Source organism: Accipiter gentilis, chromosome 26 (assembly GCF_929443795.1).
Source record: "Accipiter gentilis chromosome 26, bAccGen1.1, whole genome shotgun sequence".
Lineage (NCBI taxonomy): Eukaryota > Metazoa > Chordata > Aves > Accipitriformes > Accipitridae > Astur > Astur gentilis.
Window position 1 is genome coordinate 2,688,781 of NC_064905.1, and position 18,852 is coordinate 2,707,632.

General features: G+C 42.2%; 3 protein-coding genes across 6 annotated transcripts in view; 1 reads left to right on the plus strand and 2 right to left on the minus strand.

Moving 5' to 3' along the window:
- MATR3 (matrin 3) overlaps positions 1 to 18,852 on the minus strand; it is a 1,017,354-nt gene that overhangs the window by 201,954 nt on the left and 796,548 nt on the right. The gene's annotated exons all lie outside the window — the stretch shown is intronic.
- The window catches only part of CTNNA1 (catenin alpha 1), a 121,513-nt gene that overhangs the window by 45,233 nt on the left and 57,428 nt on the right, over positions 1 to 18,852 (minus strand). For both annotated transcript variants that reach the window (XM_049829435.1, XM_049829433.1), the window contains exons 8-9: positions 4,772 to 4,852; positions 3,759 to 3,911 (exon numbers count right to left, since the gene is read on the minus strand). In XM_049829435.1, the coding sequence (XP_049685392.1) occupies positions 3,759 to 3,911; positions 4,772 to 4,852 (234 nt within the window). The remainder of the gene's footprint in view (positions 1 to 3,758; positions 3,912 to 4,771; positions 4,853 to 18,852) is intronic.
- LRRTM2 (leucine rich repeat transmembrane neuronal 2) lies at positions 13,058 to 16,584 on the plus strand. Of its 3 annotated transcripts, XM_049829453.1 has the most exons (3): positions 13,058 to 13,510; positions 13,848 to 15,052; positions 15,165 to 15,324. In XM_049829453.1, exons 1-3 carry the CDS (start codon positions 13,507 to 13,509, stop codon positions 15,198 to 15,200), a joined length of 1,245 nt encoding a protein of 414 aa, XP_049685410.1. In that variant the 5' UTR covers positions 13,058 to 13,506; the 3' UTR covers positions 15,201 to 15,324. The 3 variants fall into 3 exon arrangements, with proteins under 3 accessions (XP_049685410.1, XP_049685409.1, XP_049685413.1); XM_049829452.1 differs by having other exon boundaries at positions 13,848 to 16,584; XM_049829456.1 differs by having other exon boundaries at positions 14,276 to 16,584.

Sequence of the window (18,852 nt, forward strand, 5' to 3'; positions counted from 1 at the left end):
GACACTTTTCCATTAAAACTACACAGTATACAACAGCGACAAACTGACAACCTCTCCTTTTTTTTTTTTTTCTAAAGCATTCAATAGTGTAGCAAAAGTTTCTTAACATTTATAGCTTTTTCACTTTCAGAGAATAGCCAGAAGTGTCACTGCAGTGACTACAGGGAGCAGTAAAAAGGCAACTGGTGCACAAGCACACTTCAAAGACTGGGAGGAACAAAAAGACAGCACGGTGCTAAGTGACATCATTGAAAATGAGCACCAAGTTGCAGGACAGCCTAATTTCTTCTAGGGAGGAACATTAAATCTAAGGGTGCCAATGCCAAGCCGTCTTTCCTTAACAGCAAAGTTACAGGTTGGAGAGCCAAGGCTACTTTACCCAACACTGTAAAAACCACTGCAATGCAAGTACTTTACAATCTGTAAATTAGGAAAACTTTCATAGTTCACAAGTGAATTTAACTTTTTCTTACACTGGTTTGTGAAATGCTGTCTCTTCTGTTATTCTTGTGTGCTGCATTTAAATTGGCTTCTCAATTCCTGAATTAAACTCCTTTAACAAAATTCAGGCAGAGTGCTAGCTAGTTAATGGACTGTTAGTGGAGAGCAATTTTGAAAGCTATCTTTGAAATGTATTATTCAACTGAGAAAAGTCTCATTTTACTATTTTACTGTTACTCAGTTTTCAAAACTCAGGATAAGGGCATTAGTATTTTACTACACGAGAAACAAATTAGATGGAAGCCCTTTGGGACACAGCTTTGGTATGGTTTCTCTAGAAGATACAGACCCAGCAGGCAAATCAGATTTTTGTGGTTATTGCACCTTTTGGTCAAATTTGGCTGCCTGGACTTTAGCAACCACAAAGCAGACAGCACTCTGCTGCCAAAAAAGGAGTGTTTCAAAATCAAATTACCCAAAGCATGTGCTTGCATCTCTTTACAGCTACTTGGAAGGCCCGTAAACACCTCTGCACTGCAGGAGCAAGAACTCCCCATGCTAACTCAGGGCAGAACCAGCACTGCTACTCCTCCCATCTAGCCAACACCTGCAACAGTTTAGTATTAATAAATAAATATCACAGTCCCCTCTAGTGGCTGGTTCACCAGGAGAGCAGCACTGACTCCTCCTGGTCACAGGACAAAGGGGTACTAAATCCAAGGTGTAAAACATCTCACTAATTCAGATGGGGCTTTTCTGAGTTACCTAGTGCAGAGCAGGTGTCTTATGTGTGCTTCTTCCCATTGCTTAGCATTAAAGGAAAGGACACGTTCTCTTCTACATCTAAAACACAGCAGCCTGTCAATCACAGCGTGATACACAACACAGCTCCACTCTGCGCTGCAGCTGTTTTGTCACATTTGATGTCTTGAGTCACTCAGCAGCATTTCTGAGGGTAGTTACAATAAACTCCCCAGCACACTTATCTTCCACTGAAAACAGGTGGAGGCAATCACTTCTCATCTCACCAAGTGGAACATCTTCTGTTCTGCTCTTACACGATCTTTTATTGTTTCTCTGGATACCTGTAGTTGAGTTTTCTGCCCAAGAGCAGAATCATATGGGAACTTGCAAACATCCTTCTCCATTCTGACAGAGACACACCGAGACATTGTAAGTGCAACCCACCCCAACCTGTCTTCCTTCACAGTAAATTTGACATCACATACGACTCTGCAGTGGCTCTCTATCCCCTTGAGACAAAGGCTCTGCAGGAGTATAATACCCTTCCGTCAAAGCTAAACACATATATTAATCCATCTACATTCATGGAAGAGGTTTATAAGCCACCTAGATCATGCTACTCATAGCTATAGTTACATTTTAGACAGCAAAAGCAATAAGCAAGCCTTCAAAAAGTTGTTGCAGCAGCATATCATTTTAGCAGAACCTTTTGATGCCAGTTAGAAATATTGGTTAATGCATACTTTCAGGGGAATAGTCTTTCTTGAAAGACAGACTGTTTGGCTGAATAGAGGTTCTGTAAAACTCATTTGCAGCTTGGCATTTTGCACACAAGGTAAGGTCTGTAAAAACTGCTCTTACATCCCAGTGAGGACAGCCACCCGTTGGTTTTCAGATGGCACACATATTCTGAAGGAGCAGGGAGTAAGGGCTCACCTAGCAAGAGCAGGAGGAAAGCTTGCAGACAGAGCAGCACAATTACACCTTTATAATTATGCCAATGAACTCCATGTGTGGACACCACGCATCCACTGAAGAGGTGGCAGAATAGGTACTGCTATTGTTATGCCAGTCAACAACTTCTGTAAACAAGCCCTAAATGTAATTTTCTAGATAAATTAGGCTCACAACACGAAGAAGGGAAGCTTTAGACAAAACCCACTTCAAAGCGTTTCCACCACTGCACATGGAACAGCTGTAACCTGCTGCCGAGGCAGGGCACAGCAGCACTGTCTTCCGCCTGCTGTTTTGTCGAACGTTAGTTACTTAAAATTTAGAATAAAATAACTTTGAAACTACACGAAGATGGCATCTACACTGAAATGCAGGAGGCCAAAGGTGAAGAACAGATACCTTTGAAGAATTCAAGATCTTAATTGCTTAGACAGCAACCCTGAAGAGCTGTACTAGCTCGGTGCACCCTAGACTATGGGGCAGTTGCTCACCACACTCAAGCCCCTAAGGCTTTAAAAAAAGTGAGAAAAATATATCGGGCAAGAGCCAGAAACTACTTTTACCGATGTTCAGTAGTCTTATTCTTGAGTAATTTAAATCTGTCAAGTTGTGTGAAAGTATTCCTGATGAGCCTAGGAGGCACATGGACTCAATTATAAAACACAGTGATACTAAGAGAGCAAAAATACATTAACCAGTATCTGACTGTTCCCAGGTAGCTGCTAAGGTTAAGCACATGCACCTGCTGATGCTTCAAAGCACATTGAAGTGTACAGGAGTAGTTTTTGAAGTTTATTCCTAGTGGCATGTTTCTTCAACAGTACCTATAGATGTTTGTTCCTTGCCATCTAGCATCAACAGGCACAAAACTCTCATGCAGAAACAATGGCAAGAGGACAAGGTTACCATTATGTATCCATGAATACAGGGTATGAACCTATGTTGCTCTTTGTAAATGCACTACCTGTTGGAAAACTATTACCTGTATATGAGTAGGCTAATGATCCTTAATGCATTTTAGTTAAGACAGGTTGGTCCCATTTAAGCTGATCTTCCCTAGATTAGCTTTAGTGTTCAGTAAAACCAGGTTGAGAACCTTTGGGTTTTTATTAGAAAAAGGTGACAGGGATAAGTTTTGTTGTTATTGTAAGTTTTTTGTTTGTCTGTTGTTTGCTCTTTACACAGACACAAGCAGGTTTTCATTCTAAAAGTCTTCACACAAGAGGCCTGTTTATATTCAGTGGTGTTTTACTGAAAAGAAAAAAACCTCCAGGCTTCAAGCAACAGGTCCAATTGTACAGCAGGACAGTCATGCCATAGTCTTCCTTACTGCACATCAGCATCTCCAATTAACAAATCAAGTAAAGGTAACAGCATGATATACTCACATTGTACAATATCTAAAACTACATGGGCTATGTAACAGTACCTGCTGCTTTTTGATAAGCTTACACTTCTATTTAAATATTAAATTAAATTTTATTTAAGTTCATTAAATTTTAAAGAGCAAATTCATTAGAGAATTTGCTGTTTGTTCCAACAGAATTTAAAAATGTGTTTTGCCTAGTCTTGTTTTAATTTAACTAGTGATAATTTAATTTTAATTTGTACCATCTTACCTCAATCAATTTGTTGGCATGTTCACGGAAAACCTGGGCATATTCTTTAACTTCTTTTTCGTTCCCATTCTTGGCAGCTTCAATCAATACTAAAAGCGGAACATTTGTTTCCAGAAAAGAATCTGATACATGGTCCATAACAGCTTTGCGGAGCTAAAATAAAAATAAAGAACAAGTTATTTTTCAGTAGTGTTCTACTGCTGTTTTCCTTTTACTGTATTAATACATAAAGCTTAAAGTACTTTAGTCATTGATCCTTCTTCCTTTGTGTGACCAAGGCTTTCCCTGCACTGCCTTGTCTATACGCTTTTTGCTTCAATTTAAATTAAATCGCCTTAAAAAACTGGATTAGTTATGTAAGTGCAAGTCACCAGTTTGGCCACAAATATTGATTTAGCAGCTCATATTGGTTTTGTCTGAGTAAATTTGCTGCTTTCCCTCAGCTGATTAAACAACATGCTGATTTAACTTTTTTATTTTTCTACCAGAGTAAAAATATTTTTCAACAAACTTGATCCATATTCACACTTACTTGAAAAGGCGAATACATTACTTTTAAAACCAAACGGACAAAAGATTGATGTTACACAAATACAGTCCTCAAAGAAAACAGGCTGAGATGAATACCACCAGAATTACAAAATATCCCAGATTATGTTCAAAATCCATAAAGTGGGAGGGTGGGGTTTTTTCCCCGGTTTTGGGGGGGTTTAGGGGGCTTTTTTGGTTATGGTTTGGGGTTTTTTTGGTTTTTTTTTAGAAATGTCTCTTGCCATGAGGATGGGTCAAAAATTAAACATCTTTATTACACAATTAACAGGGGATTACACTTCCACCCCATGCTTCCCTGTGAACCAGGCTCTGGAAGCTCCTAGCTCTTAATTCACTAAATACAAGCAGGCAAGCCCACTGCCCCTAGAAACAAATGAACAGATAACACATTTCCATAGAGGGCAAACATGCAGAAATGCACTCATTTGCCTCAACAAGTACCAGCTTCATATACTAATTACCTGTCTTCGCAAGTCTCTGGTCTTTTTGGTCATTTTATCAATCGCAGAGTTCAGTGCATCGCTTCTTTCTTTGCGTCCAGCCTGAAAAACAAGAGACAAAGAGGTAAACAGGTATTCAGGGTCTCAACGTAAAACTAGTATTATTCATTTTGAGTACAGTCAGCTTTTTTTTTTTTTTTTTTTTTTTTTAAGCGATTATGCGCACTAGAAGTAAAACCTCCACCTGCCTGATAAAGCACTCTCTTCCTGGCTGGTTTGGGAAATACAGGAACATCTGACACCTTAAGATTCTACCTTTAACACTCTTTAGCTTGCTTTCAGAAGAAAAGGATGGTTTCATAAATCTAGATGTCTTTTTGCTCTTTATCAGCCAGAGACCACATTCAACCTCTGAATTTTAGATTTCTCTTTTCTGCCAGCTCTGTCAACCACCCCACGGCTGGCACTGCATCGAGCCCAGAACGGCACTGCTTCAACCCTCAATCTTCTACAAGCCTCAGCTGTCATGATCACCCAAGGCCAGTGGATTGCACGCAAACATCTCACATGCTGCCTTCAACCTACAGGTATGAGCACCATGCAAGCAGTCCACGGGGCTGCCTGTCCAATACAACAGTGCTCCCTTACACACCTTCATACCCAACTATCACAGAAAACTGCTCTTGAGCAGTCAGTCAAAAGCCAAAAATCAGTTATCTTAAAGGTAGAATCCTTACAAAACATTTGTCGGGGATGAAATCCAACATTTCAAGTAAGTATCCAGGCCCACCCACTGAGAGCTGGATTTTGCCAAGGTTCGATACAGCAAGTTTCGGATTAGCCCTGTTGTTAGAGGGCAAGGGGCCAAGAAGCAGTGGCAGCTTTTCTCTTTATAAGCAGACTCTGGGTTGAAAATATCCTGATTTGTATCAAATTGGGAGTGTTAGATAAAACAATGGTGGTGGTCTGGTTTTGCTGGGAGTTTTTTCCTGTGTAATATAGCTTATATTAGAGCTTTGAAACATACTTTATGCAACCACAATCCAATTTCTGAAGTTCTAAGCCACAATCAATATAATTATCCTGTTGAGAAGAAAAACCATTTAGCAGCACTAAAGTAAGGATATGCCAGTTATCAATTCTCCAGGTGACAGGTTGGTTTGAAATACCTGGATGAGCAGCCTTGAATCTAAAACATGGAATCCACGCTACAGCAGAAATAAAAATTTATAAAATTGGGGGTGGGGTGGGGGGTGGGGGTGTTAGGATATTGTAAAGCCATTACAGTTAAATGAATTATTGAAGATTTTGTCACCTCCCTGATCAAGTAATTTGATTCTCATCACAAAAGGTAACTGAAAAGTGACTGAAATTAAAACCAGGAGCTCGTTCTGACTACGCCACAGCCTTTGGCTGACCCAGCACTGGCCTGTTCTTCACCTCACATTCAAAAATCAAAGCCAAAGTCTCTAAACAAAGTAGAGATTAATACTACTTATTTATTGAACAGTTTGCTGTTCCCATGCTTGGTGGATATGAAAACCGAAATGCAGTTAGGCTAGAAAGTCCCCGTCCGGCTTGCGTTCAATGTGAATGCTTTGTCCCAAGCTGCAGCTCTGGGCACGCTGGTGGCAGTGGGCACTGCCTGCACCCCGAGGCAGGCAGCAAGCTCCTTGCAGCAGGCGATTCACCTGAAAACCTGAAACCTGCCAACTGGCAGCACACAAACTAAAAGCCTGCTCTGAGACATAAACCTGCAATTGCAGCTGCTTGCTCTTTCTGATGCTTTCACACCAGTTTACCTATTGCAACGTGACCATTTTACTGAACCCATGGCACCCCCCCCCCCCCGCCCCCCGTACACATGAGGGTCTTTTTCCAGGAATATCTTTGGATCCAAGTTATATACTCATCTATTATGTAGAAAGCCAAACATTCAGCTGTTCTAAAAAGTGCCATTTTACTTCTCCCTGGGTGCCCCTATGTTACCATTTTAACACAAAGCAGGAGCACGCTTTTGAAGCGAGTCCACCCATCGCTTCCACTTTGCTGTCCCTGGCTTCACAGCCCAGAACAGCCTCAGTGCACGAGGACCAGATGCCTTTTGGATGAGAGAAAAACCAAGAGATGGCTTCTACTAATGGATACTCAGTTCATGAGACGAGACCACAGCCAGTCCTATGTAAAATGCCCTGAAAAGCACGCAAGGCATACGTTAGAGCCTAAACAGGACCAGTTTCATACTGTTCATTCATTCCTATTAAGCTACACCATGTACTAGCACAGAAAGAGCTGTATAATCTAAACCCATTAGGTTTTAAGCAAGGTGGTTCCAATTTATTTCCACCTTGTTGGCATTCAGAAATTTTAGTACAGGAGCTCGTCAAAAGTATTAACAGAATTTCCTTCTGAGGGCTGCAACGTAAAATGCCCTGCTAATTTAGCTGCGGTAATTTAACAATTTAGTGCATATAGCTACTAACCTGGCTCCTTTGTTAGGGCTGGTGCCGCAAGGCAGAAGAGGACAAACATAATGGATGTTTGCACCTCTGTGGCTACAGAGACCCTGTTGTCATTAACATCTTAAATCATCACAGCCCATTCTAACCAAGGTCCTGGCCCGGAGACAAGGATGTCAAGTTTTGCCCATCTGTAGTTTCTTGACCTTTTTTGCAAAAAAATGAAACATAAAGCACTAACTGTGGGACCAATTATGCCCCGTTAGCTCCAAGTGAAGGCAGTTAGTGGGACAGTGGTTGCTGGAGCACATGAAGAGCCATAAAGCCTGCGGCTGCACAAACCCTCCAGGGCACACAGAAACACTGACGATCATCCTTGACCACAACAGTCACTTTGTCCAGGCTCCCACAGGCCCCATGAATTTTACCCACTGGTTCCGCTCTACAGCTCAACAAGTCCTGTTTGAGCTAGTCTCTCTCTCTGAATTAATAAATCATGTTTTAAAGGCTCCAAGTGACAGTTTACCACACCTGGGTAATTTATTCCAGTAACCAATTACCCTTACTTTTAAAAAATTGGTCCTTGCTTCTAGTCTAAACTTTCACTGAGAAGCCAACTAATGATTCGGCAGCACAACACATCCCAGTTATCAGCTTCTCTTATCCACGGGATTAGGAGGACTCACAATAGCAAAGCCTGAATATTCAGATTACTAATAGGATTTTTAGATATTCAGCACAAAACTCTGCTGAGGGAATCACAAGCTCTGCAGTCAGTAAGCAGCTAATAGATTCAGTAGATTTAATAGGGTCATGTCAACCATGTCAGTCATTTTGCAGCACGATACCATAGCTCTGTCCAGTATCATGGATAATAAATTTAGCCATGGTGCAAATTTACTTTAAATTAAATCAGATCTTTATCAAAGAGGCTGGAATTGGTGTTAAAAATTGCTCATTTCTGCCACCCCCCCCATAATCTCTGCTCTTCCACCATCATTGCTACCCTGCTTGGAAAGCAATACAAGCAGTCACTGTCATATCCTTGCTGTTCCAGCTCACACAGCTATCCCCACTAGGGTTTGTTTTAATGGCTTAAAGCAAAGAAAGGGCATTTGTATACAGGGAGGCAAGTGGAATCACCATCTCTGTCACCAAGCATTCCCTTTGTAGGCCTGCCATCTGAATTAAAACAAACAAAAAAAGACCCTGAACCAAGTTTTTCCTACAGCTAGTGATGTTAAAAAGGTAACCCCAACTGATTTACAAAGGTAACAAGAGCACGGTGGTAGCAGTACATGAATGCTGTCTTAAAGCCACCAGAATCAGCAGTGCACATATTACAATGAGTTACTCACAAAGCCATGTTTTTACAGCTAAATATCAAAAACTTTCATTGTTAATCTCAATGGTTCATCATCAGTTTAGGTTAAGCTAAGACTACAGAGCTATTGAGAGAAACAGTGCCTCCTGCCCAGCACCAGCCCTCACAGCGCACACACCCCTGCAGAGCCCAGCATCCCTCCTCCCCAAATCAGCACCCAGATGCGAGCCAGATGTGCCACCACTGTGTGATTGAGAGTCACCACTGCCCTGCCTGCCACCCAGCATGCAATTACCTAAAAAAGATGGTTCGCAGAGAGGTTTCTGCTTCAGATAATCTGTGAATTGTCTTCTGAGCTGTTTGTACAAGAGGCAGTGTCGTGGTTAACGATGGTGATTTAATAAGTGAAAAATGAGTGCTTGGCATACCTTCCTCTGGGCAGGCAGTGGCAGAGGCAGTCATACGTCAGTGCGCCCCTGCTGAGCGGTGCTTTGTGGGGAGGCAGGAGATTTAGTGCTCAGATTCAGTTTGTCACATGCTTCATTTCTGCCTTGACACCTAGCCTAATTACATGTCTACAAAGGATAACTGTCCATACCCCTCTATTACCATGATACAAGGGCTACAGACAAATTCTAGATATAACAGTAGCTGATTCAAGGCCAGGAAGGGTAAGCAACGAAGTACGACACACATGAATTTCAGCGGTGTTTTCGTATCTGAGGTCTGACGGTTGAGGAAGCGGGACTATACACTGGTTTGTTGCAGGAAGGAGTCTCCTATGGCGAGCCCATAGCTCACCAAAGCACTGGGGCTGCACAGTATCATCTAGGGTTCAGCAAGAACCTGAATCAGAATAAAGATGCCTGCATTCCCCCTCCTGCACAGCTTGCCATGCCGTGCTGCTCCCACCCCGACATCCCTCCCCACTGCCAGGCTGCAGCCGTGGCAGCTCCATGCTCCCCTCAGCGCCCACGGAGAGAAGGGCTGGCTCCTGCACTCATCCTGGAACAAAGAGGAATTAAAATGTGCAACCAGTGCCAGGTGCAGAGTGCTGCCAGAGAGGGGGGTGACAGTCACCACGCTACACCACAGCACACGTGCATCCTTTGCTCCCAGGAAGATGACACCTGGCCTATGGTACCCTGTTCCATCCCTTCCACCGCCCTTGCCCAAAAGACCTCTCTCTGCAGCTAGCCTGAAGGGCTGGACACATCTGTTGATGATGCATCACTTTGGACATGCGTTTTCCTCACGTGTCCACTTCTCAGGGCTCACTGCTAACCCAGCTCCATGGCAGTGCACCCGAGTGACAGTATGTGCACGGTAATCGTACAGCCACACGTCTGTGCTCGTCTCCTTCACCTCGCAGCCTTACTGACACAGCACAAAGGCTCTCTTTCAGCAAAAAAGCAGCAAATACTCCCGTGATCCCCGACGTGCTACTGTCCAGCAAAAATTAACGCAATCATTTCTTCAGGCAGAAGGGTGAGCTGTCTGTTTGCATGGTGCCACACATGTGGCTGCAAATCCCAGCTGCCCCAGCCTCGCCTGCAACTCCAGGGCTTGTCATCCTGCAAGCCCACAGCACAAGAAAGTCACGCAGCCCACATCTACATCATGTAAAATTAGCTTATTTGTTGTTCTTAATACACTAGGAAGGCTTCCACAAGATGTCAGCCTAACTAAATGACAATGCTAGCCTGAGGGTGCAATTCTACTTTTCCAGCACAGGCATTTAGCAGGGAAACCAGTTCTGCTGCTGCTGGAGGAGCAGGGTAAGGGAGAAGCCCCTGAAAGGGTTATTTGGTCCTAGAAAGCTTATTCCTGAGGTGGACACACCTTTTTCCCCTCTCCCTGTTGCACATGATGATTCAGGCCATTACTTCAAAGTGCCCATTCTGGCAGAAGTCCCAAGATGGCACTCATAGGTGGTTTTCCTCAGCATGCAAAGCGAGTTTTTAGTCTCAGGTGAAACGAAATTGTGTGAGTTTTGTAGGCAGCTGGGGTTTATTCCCAGCCTACTAGACCTCAACACCCCAGGCAGCTCCCAAGGAACAATGTGAATATTACTGCAGAGTACTAGACTCAAGAGAATCAGATGCATGCTTTCGGTAATATCTGTTATTTCACAAGCGCACAAAAAAGTGCACATGTTTCGCTAAGAAAAGCGCCCATAAAGTCCGTGTTAACAGTTTCCCAAACAGGAAACTCGCTGGCAAGGTGCTAAATAGCCCTTGTTTGGTTATGGGCCAAAGAGTGGAAAGCTTTAGAAAGGAAGCAACTTAGCGTGTTTGAACATTAACTCTTAACTCTGTGCCAAATTACACAATCTTGATGTGGGAGGAACCTACCAACAGATACTGATGCAAAAGAGCAAAATGTTTCTAAAAGATACCTAATTTCAGTCTCCTAGTAATAGCAAAACCAGATAGCACAGGAGAGGAGTAATATTTGACCTTACAGCCATTGTAATTTTCTTAATTACACCCTTTGGAACACTGTTTTTAAATGTTATGTTATCATATTTAAAAGTTATTAAAATTCAAATCAACACTTCAAATCAGGATTTTACACCAGATGAGCTGCTATGGGAAGCACAACCACAGGTACTTCAGTGCAGTAGTTCCATCGGACAGCTGGCAACTGACAGCTAAGGCTGGATTTCAGCTTCTGTATTTTTTGTACAGTGAACACTAAATGTGAAGAAACTCTTTAAATAGGTTTATGTAATTTCTTTGCATGTATTTCTTTCACTCTAGAACAAATGTGAAAATATTTACTATGGCTGAGCAATTTAAGAAATTTATTAGCATGTCCTAATTTGCTTTATCATTAAAGACAGGTACTTTCCTGATGGGTTGGAGGTGGGGTTTTTTTGTTGTTTTGCTTTGGTTTTGGGGTGGGTTTGAGGTTTTATTTTTGTTTATTTTTAAAGAGTTCACGTTCTCCATCCCTTTACTTTCCACTTAGCACTTGCCTTCAGCCTGCTCTGGACAGGCAGTCAGTATTACAATTATGCCACAGGACAGCGAAGGGAGAAGCAGGCAGAAAACAAGTCTTAAACAAGTACCTCTAAGGAACCAGAGCTTAATAACAAAGGTAAATGGCCATTTTACTTAAAGTCTTCTTTTGACACAATTTATCACCTTCCTCCATCAGCATGGGAAGTTTGTTGTTCTCAGCTCATCCCATATCTTGAGGTTGTGATACCTCACCGCTACAGAGCGAAGGTTTTCACGTGCCTTCTACTACATTGTTGCTTTATCTCTCAAGGTGAAAATAAAAAAAGCTTATTCACGTTGCTTGGAGCGGGAAGCTAACACCCCCCTGCCTCATCCACACTGATTGAAGGCCAGAGCAGCTGCTCCAAAGGCTTTCCTACACATCCATGCAAAAATCCCCAGACCCTAAAAAAAAACACAAGTAAATTGTCTGTACATTTACCTGTTCATTTACCATTTACTCTCATAAATCAGCTGTCCCTGAGGAGAGTTTGCTCCAGATAAAAAGGCAATGAACTTTTAAAGCAAGCAGCCATGACAGCACATTTGCCTCCTGCACGCTGGGCATGCACGCTCCAGCCAAAGACCAGCTCGGCTGTAACAGCACAGACAGCTTTGCAGGGTCACCGTTTCTGCAAATGCAAATTTCTGCAACTCTAAAACACATGGGATAACTATTACAGACCTACCCTGCAGCGAGATGCTAATAGAAGTAACGTCCCCCTTTTGCAGGGGGGGCATATAACACCATAATGTAATTGGTGACCACAAGGAAGCCCTCAAACTGCTCTGAGCCCCGACAGTAAATGCCAACATCACGATTTTCTCTCCTGCACTCCAGTCCCCAGGAAAAGGCAAGTACAAAAGCCACCATTTGGGGGGTGGGAAAATAGATTTTTCTAGTTTCATAACTGCATGCTGTCAAGCTGGATTCCAATTAAATCTTTCCTGTGCCCTAACACAAGCTTTGCTTTTTCCAGAAATTTCTCATCGCTTGAACACTCACTCCTGTCCTTCGCTGCCAGACTGTGTGCTGTACTTTCTGAGACACCACCTTTACCTAAATGACTGTTCTCTCCCGTTACCACTTTTGCAGGGACCACAGTCGAGCACAGTTGTTCTGCATAGCTTTAAGCTGCCAAATCCCTCTCACCTCCGTGAAAAGCTGGTGCTAACCAGCACTATTCAAACTGCACATACTTTGCATCTAAAAGTTGCTTTTATGCAGCAATATTTAACAGAAAACCGGCAGCAGCTAGAACTAAGGCACTTCCAACTGCAGCTCTGCGCCGCTTTTAATACCAGCTGAATACAGCCAGCACAGATGTAGGAGGGGGGGAGCGGGGTGGTGCAAGTCTTTCCTATTCCTTCTACTGCGGGGATGAAGGACTCCCACCGTTGATTTTTTTTCCCCTTCTATCAGTGGTCTTTAACACGATCACAGTATGCACCACAATGCTTTAAACCAGCAAAGCTTCTGGAAAACCCAAACAAAAGGAACGTCACCAGGTGACGTCAGCCTATATACAGCCCTGTGTGGTCGCAGCGCATAAGCAAATCCATTCTTGTACCGCTTCCCTGAAAAGCTTTTCAGTAAATGCACTCATGCTACTACAGGAGCTTCTCTCAGCAATAAGCCACCCATCTGCCATCAACAAGTTAGGACTAAGGGAAGCCACAGCTGCGGAAAGAGAAAACGTGAGCTTCAATTAAACAGCTGAGCAGCCAGAGGACGAAAACTTGTATTAAGCATTGATTTAAAAATTGCAGACCTGTCAGAGGAGATCAAGCCAGTGATTTCAAAAGGAATATTCCAAGAGAGCATCGTGGATTCAATTTTGCACTAATATCAAAGGACACTAAACCCAGTAAATTATTCAAAGGCTATCTTACATTAGAGCCTTTTACAGACTCACCGCGTTGAGTCTAAAACTACGACTGAATGCAACCTCCAATGTACTCAAAAGAATGGGTAAGTTCCTGCATTTCTATATACCTTGTATAATGAATGACCAGCTATGCTTTAAAGGAGCAGTTAGATGCTAAAGCAAATTTTTCTGCACTGAACCTTATGAAAAAAAATGTTTTCCGATTGTGACACTGTAGTCCTCCGTAATAGAGCTAAAGACTCATCCTAAGTGTAATATCCAAGTATTCTGTTTTTTTATAGTAAGTTGTTTCTTGCATTTAGAATTAGCTTGTCGGAAATGCATGGCAATGTTATCTGCAGTGAAATCTTCCATCGTGATGTTCAAAGTGTACTGATAAGGCTATCCTATCTTGTTGTTTTCCTAAATTATATTCTGCAGGCTTACATTTCAAGTGGCCATTAGGGGCTCGTATGCTGGCAGCACTATATGCAATGAGTATGGTTTTAAAAATGCTGCCTGCCTTGGGCATGGCTTGTCCACCAAAATGTCGCTGTGAGAAGCTGCTCTTTTACTGTGACTCTCAGGGGTTTCACTCAGTGCCAAACACCACTGAAAAGGGCTCGCTAGGTTTGTCACTGAGGCACAATTATATTTCTGAACTTGAAAGGGATCAATTTGCAAGCTTCAGTCAACTTACTTGGCTTCACTTAGATCATAATCAAATTGCAACAGTCAGAGAAGATTCTTTTCAAGGACTGTATAAACTTAAGGAATTAGTCTTAAGTTCCAACAAAATCTTTCATTTGCCAAACACAACTTTTAGCCAGCTGCTTAACCTGCAGAATTTGGACCTCTCTTTTAATCAGTTATCCTCTCTGCACCCCGAGCTCTTCTACGGCCTTCGCAAGCTACAGACCTTGCACTTGCGTTCCAACTCCCTGCGGACCATCCCGGTCCGCCTGTTCTGGGACTGTCGTAGCCTGGAGTTCCTGGATTTGAGCACAAACCGCTTGCGAAGTTTGGCTCGCAACGGATTTGCAGGATTAATCAAGCTGAGGGAGCTTCACCTAGAGCACAACCAGCTGACAAAGATTAATTTTGCTCACTTCCTCCGGCTGAGCAGCCTGCACACGCTCTTCTTGCAGTGGAACAAAATTAGCAACTTGACATGTGGGATGGAGTGGACTTGGGGCACCTTAGAAAAGCTTGATTTGACTGGAAACGAAATCAAAGCCATTGACCTAACCGTCTTTGAAACTATGCCTAACCTTAAAACCCTCCTAATGGATAACAACAAGCTCACCACCCTGGATTCCAAGATCCTAAATTCGCTGACATCCCTCACCACCGTGGGCCTCTCCGGCAATCTGTGGGAATGCAGCCCAAAGATCTGCGCCTTGGCCACATGGTTGAGTGGCTTCCAAGGTCGGTGGGAGCACTCCATCCTCTGCCACAGCCCCGACCACACCCAGGGAGAGGATATTCTGGATGCAGTGTATGGTTTTCAGCTTTGCTGGAATTTATCAACTGTTGTTACACCCGTGGCTACGACGTATGCAGCTCCGACTACTGAGTACACGAAAAGAATAAGCTCTTCTCATTTCCATATGGGCGACAAAGAGATTCCAACTACAGCAGGCATGGTCATTACCACTGAAGAACATTTCCCCGAGCCAAACAATGCCATCTTCACTCAGAGGGTAATTACAGGAACAATGGCTTTATTGTTTTCTTTCTTTTTTATCATTTTTATAGTGTTCATCTCCAGGAAGTGCTGCCCTCCCACATTAAGAAGAATTAGGCAGTGTTCAATGATTCAAAACCACAGGCAGCTCCGATCCCAAACACGGCTGCATATGGCAAATATGTCAGACCAAGGACCATATAACGAATACGAACCCACCCACGAAGGACCCTTCATCATCATTAATGGCTACGGACAGTGCAAGTGTCAGCAGCTGCCGTATAAAGAATGTGAAGTATAATACCTACATGCCATCAAAAATTAAATCAGATAAGTAACCTATTTTAAAATTGTAGGGGACCTACATCAGATTCTAATTTTTACAAATGTTGACATAAAGCCTAATTTTCCAAGCTACTTAATGGAAACATTGTTTATGGAGTGGTGCAGTATTTTTAAGTTTTTTAAAAAATAAATCCATAATATTTTCAGTGTTAAAGAAGCAATGATTACATTAAAGTTGCACTCCTAATGTTTAAAAGTCTAAAAAGATGCTCACCTCAAACTATGTAAAATGTTTCATGTTATGTAATTATATGACTGTGTGTAAACATTTATACCCAAGCCTCCACATTCTACTTTTTCTAATGAAAAGAGTCCGAGGGGATGGATACTGGATATCTGTACAGAGATCTGCGGGGGGACATACGCTCCGTTTGTTCCACTGCAGCTGTAAGATCCCAAACACTCCAGCTGGCTCTGTTCACTTTAAAGGCAGCCGTGGAGGAAGATTTTCCTCCTCTGATAATTTCAGTCCAGTAAAAAAGGGGAAGGAAGGGAAAAAAAAGAAAAAAAGAAAAAAAAAAAAGAGCAACAAAGGTCCAGGTGGGGATTTAAGTGCATTGGGAACTGGTGAATTTATTTTTAAATACAGTTTTCCTATCTGCATATTCATAGTTTGGCTTGCTTAAATGGACCTTGCTAAAGCTCACAACAGATACAGAACGGAGCAGTTCACACGGTCACAAATTAGCAGGACGACTCTCCAGGCGCTTACAAAGTAGGCAGTGCAGCTTATTTAGGAAGGCTCAGTACGACAGGATCGATTCTAAATATTAAGTGCATTCAATTCTTATCGGCTCTCTGGTTTGACTTGATGATGCTTTTCATGAATTCAGGCTAATTACTTACAACTATGAACAAAGAGCATTTCAACACCTTTTCACGTGTAAATACCCTTAATGCAAGTTTTTCTTAATTAAAAGTAAATATCAACCGAGAGGTTAAGGAGAAGAGGGAAGGAAGGAAGAAGCCTCTCTTTGTCCCCCCGCTGCCCCCCCAGCTGAGGCTTCCTCTCGCCTGGAAGCTATTTTCATGCACTAACTCCACTGGTTTCTCTGGAGACAGAATTAGCCCCTGTAATATAAGCTCTCACTTGTCCTCCTCTTCCAAAATGCAAGGTAATTACCGGGTTGTTTTTTTTTGTTGTTGTTTTTTGTTTTTTTTTAAAAAAAAAGTACCTTCTGGAAAGTATAAGTTAGGATAATATAATTAGTTTATAGAATAGCTCACTGAAAAATGTTTCGTTTCTTGATATGGGACAGAATCTAAACTAGTATGCCGTTGGAAAAAATCTTGTATAAATATATATACACACACACGCACCTCATTCTTAAGGAGTAATTTGGTTTCTTTAGCCAGAAGTACCATATTGCTATTTATACTATACTATGAAATTATATGTAAATATTTGCAGATCTATGCAGCAGTGGTGGTACTCAGATGCCACAGGGGCGGGGGGGTGGGGGGGTCTGCAAAGAATTACATTATTTTTAAGTCAACTGCTCAAATATTGTAAACATTCTAACCAAAGCTAAAAGGACCAGAGGGATGGAATTTTTTTTAATATATATATACATGTATGTATAACTGAAAAAAAAAAAGTGTTGTGTCCAATGCTGCAGTGTTAAACAATTACCAGCATACACCGATGAAAAAAAGAAATTCCTCACAGTGTTGACATACCTTGAACAAATCAGTAATTACAGTATGCTAATTGTGTTGTACTAAACTATTCTGCAAACTTTTTAAACAGAAAAGTCACTGCATAAAAGTCTGTTTGCTATTTCACTCTGCTTTTATATATCTGTATTACCACTTAGTGAGGTATTTAGGGTGCAATTATACAACAGTTTGATGTTTTATTGTGAAATGAATTCGTCCAAGACAATTATAGCAAGATAAGTGTGACTTCTGTTAAGATTTTACATAAAGATTTTTCAATTACTGGTTTTGAAGATATTAATTTGCATTATTTTACTTTTACATACAGTGCCCTTATAAAACAAATATTTTGTTTACTTCCTGTGACTCTGTACTTTAATGGAAGAGATTCAGTGAAGCCTAATGGTTTTCCATAGAGATACCTTTGAACCCTCGTAACTGTTTATACTGTGATGAGCTGATTTACACCTCTTCTAGAAAATCAATTACTGCTTTTAACTGAATACAATAAATCCTGTGGAGCAGGTGGACAAAGAGCAAATATTCTGTATGATTAAATCTCACGTGAGCCAGAAGGCCAGACCTAAGTTGATAAATGCAAAAAAATGTATTGGCATCCAAGGGTATTTAGCTGCTTGTAGAAAGACTTGCTTCATTCCTTACCACGAGTAAGCGCTCACAGCTCTTCCCTTACATCCAGGCTTTTGCTCTGCTCTGGGCAAAGGAGCATGCATCACTGCCTCAGCAGCAACCTGCCCCTGCCTGTGCACCTCCCTTACCTCATGTTAACCAACACGATGGTCTGCACCAGGGGAAATTGGAAAGCAGACACTTTTGGGATGATTTTCATGTACAGCTGTAGGGTACCAGCAGAGACAAAGTTATAACTGAACTCATTAATTATACTGGCAGCTAAATAATCTGTCTACACTATTATCAAGCATCAGATGTCAATACTAAACTCTGATGTCCTCAGCTGCATTTGTAAGAAGGACTTCCACCTTTCTCCTCCACACCCAGCAGAAACCCTTGCTGTAAGACAGTTCAGAAGGTACCACGTCAGTCTTCCACATGGTAACGAGACCTGGCCACTTGACTGAAGTGCTGAGGTTCCTCCCGAGGAGGTGCTTTCCTAACACCCTAGCTCTGCGCAGAAACCCACTCCAGCTTTATTAGCTTATAATTATGCCCAGGAAGAGTAAAGACAGATGTTCCAGCAATGCTGGATTTAATCCTTTTCTCCACCCCAGCCACTCATACCAATTTTCAAAGCATTAAAGCACTGTTCCAGTGTCTCTCAAAGCAAACACACCCAGGCACCCGACTTCTCTTCCCCACCAGCGTCCCCTCAGTTTCCACTGGTCCTGCAGTGCTGCCTTGGCTTGCAGACAGCAAAGCAGGAGGCCAGCAGGCACAGCCTAGCACAGCACTGTTCAATTTTACTTTGACTCTCTATACTACACTCTAATACGCAGCCAGTCTCCCAAATGCCGTGGTTTATGTCTGCCATTTCCAAAACCATTTGTTGCCAGGTTCCAGGTGTAAGCAAAGCAATTCTGCAAACATTACATTTAGGGTAACAGGTATCATAAAACTCACTGAATGTCAAACACTAGCAGTGAAGTCAACTTGAATTCCCTTAGAGGGACAGCAAACAGCAGGCAAAGCCATCACTCTACACAAGGACACGACCAGGGGCTGTTAATTTGGGGTTTTTGTTTTCTTTTTGTGGATTTTGGGTTTTTTTGTTTTGTT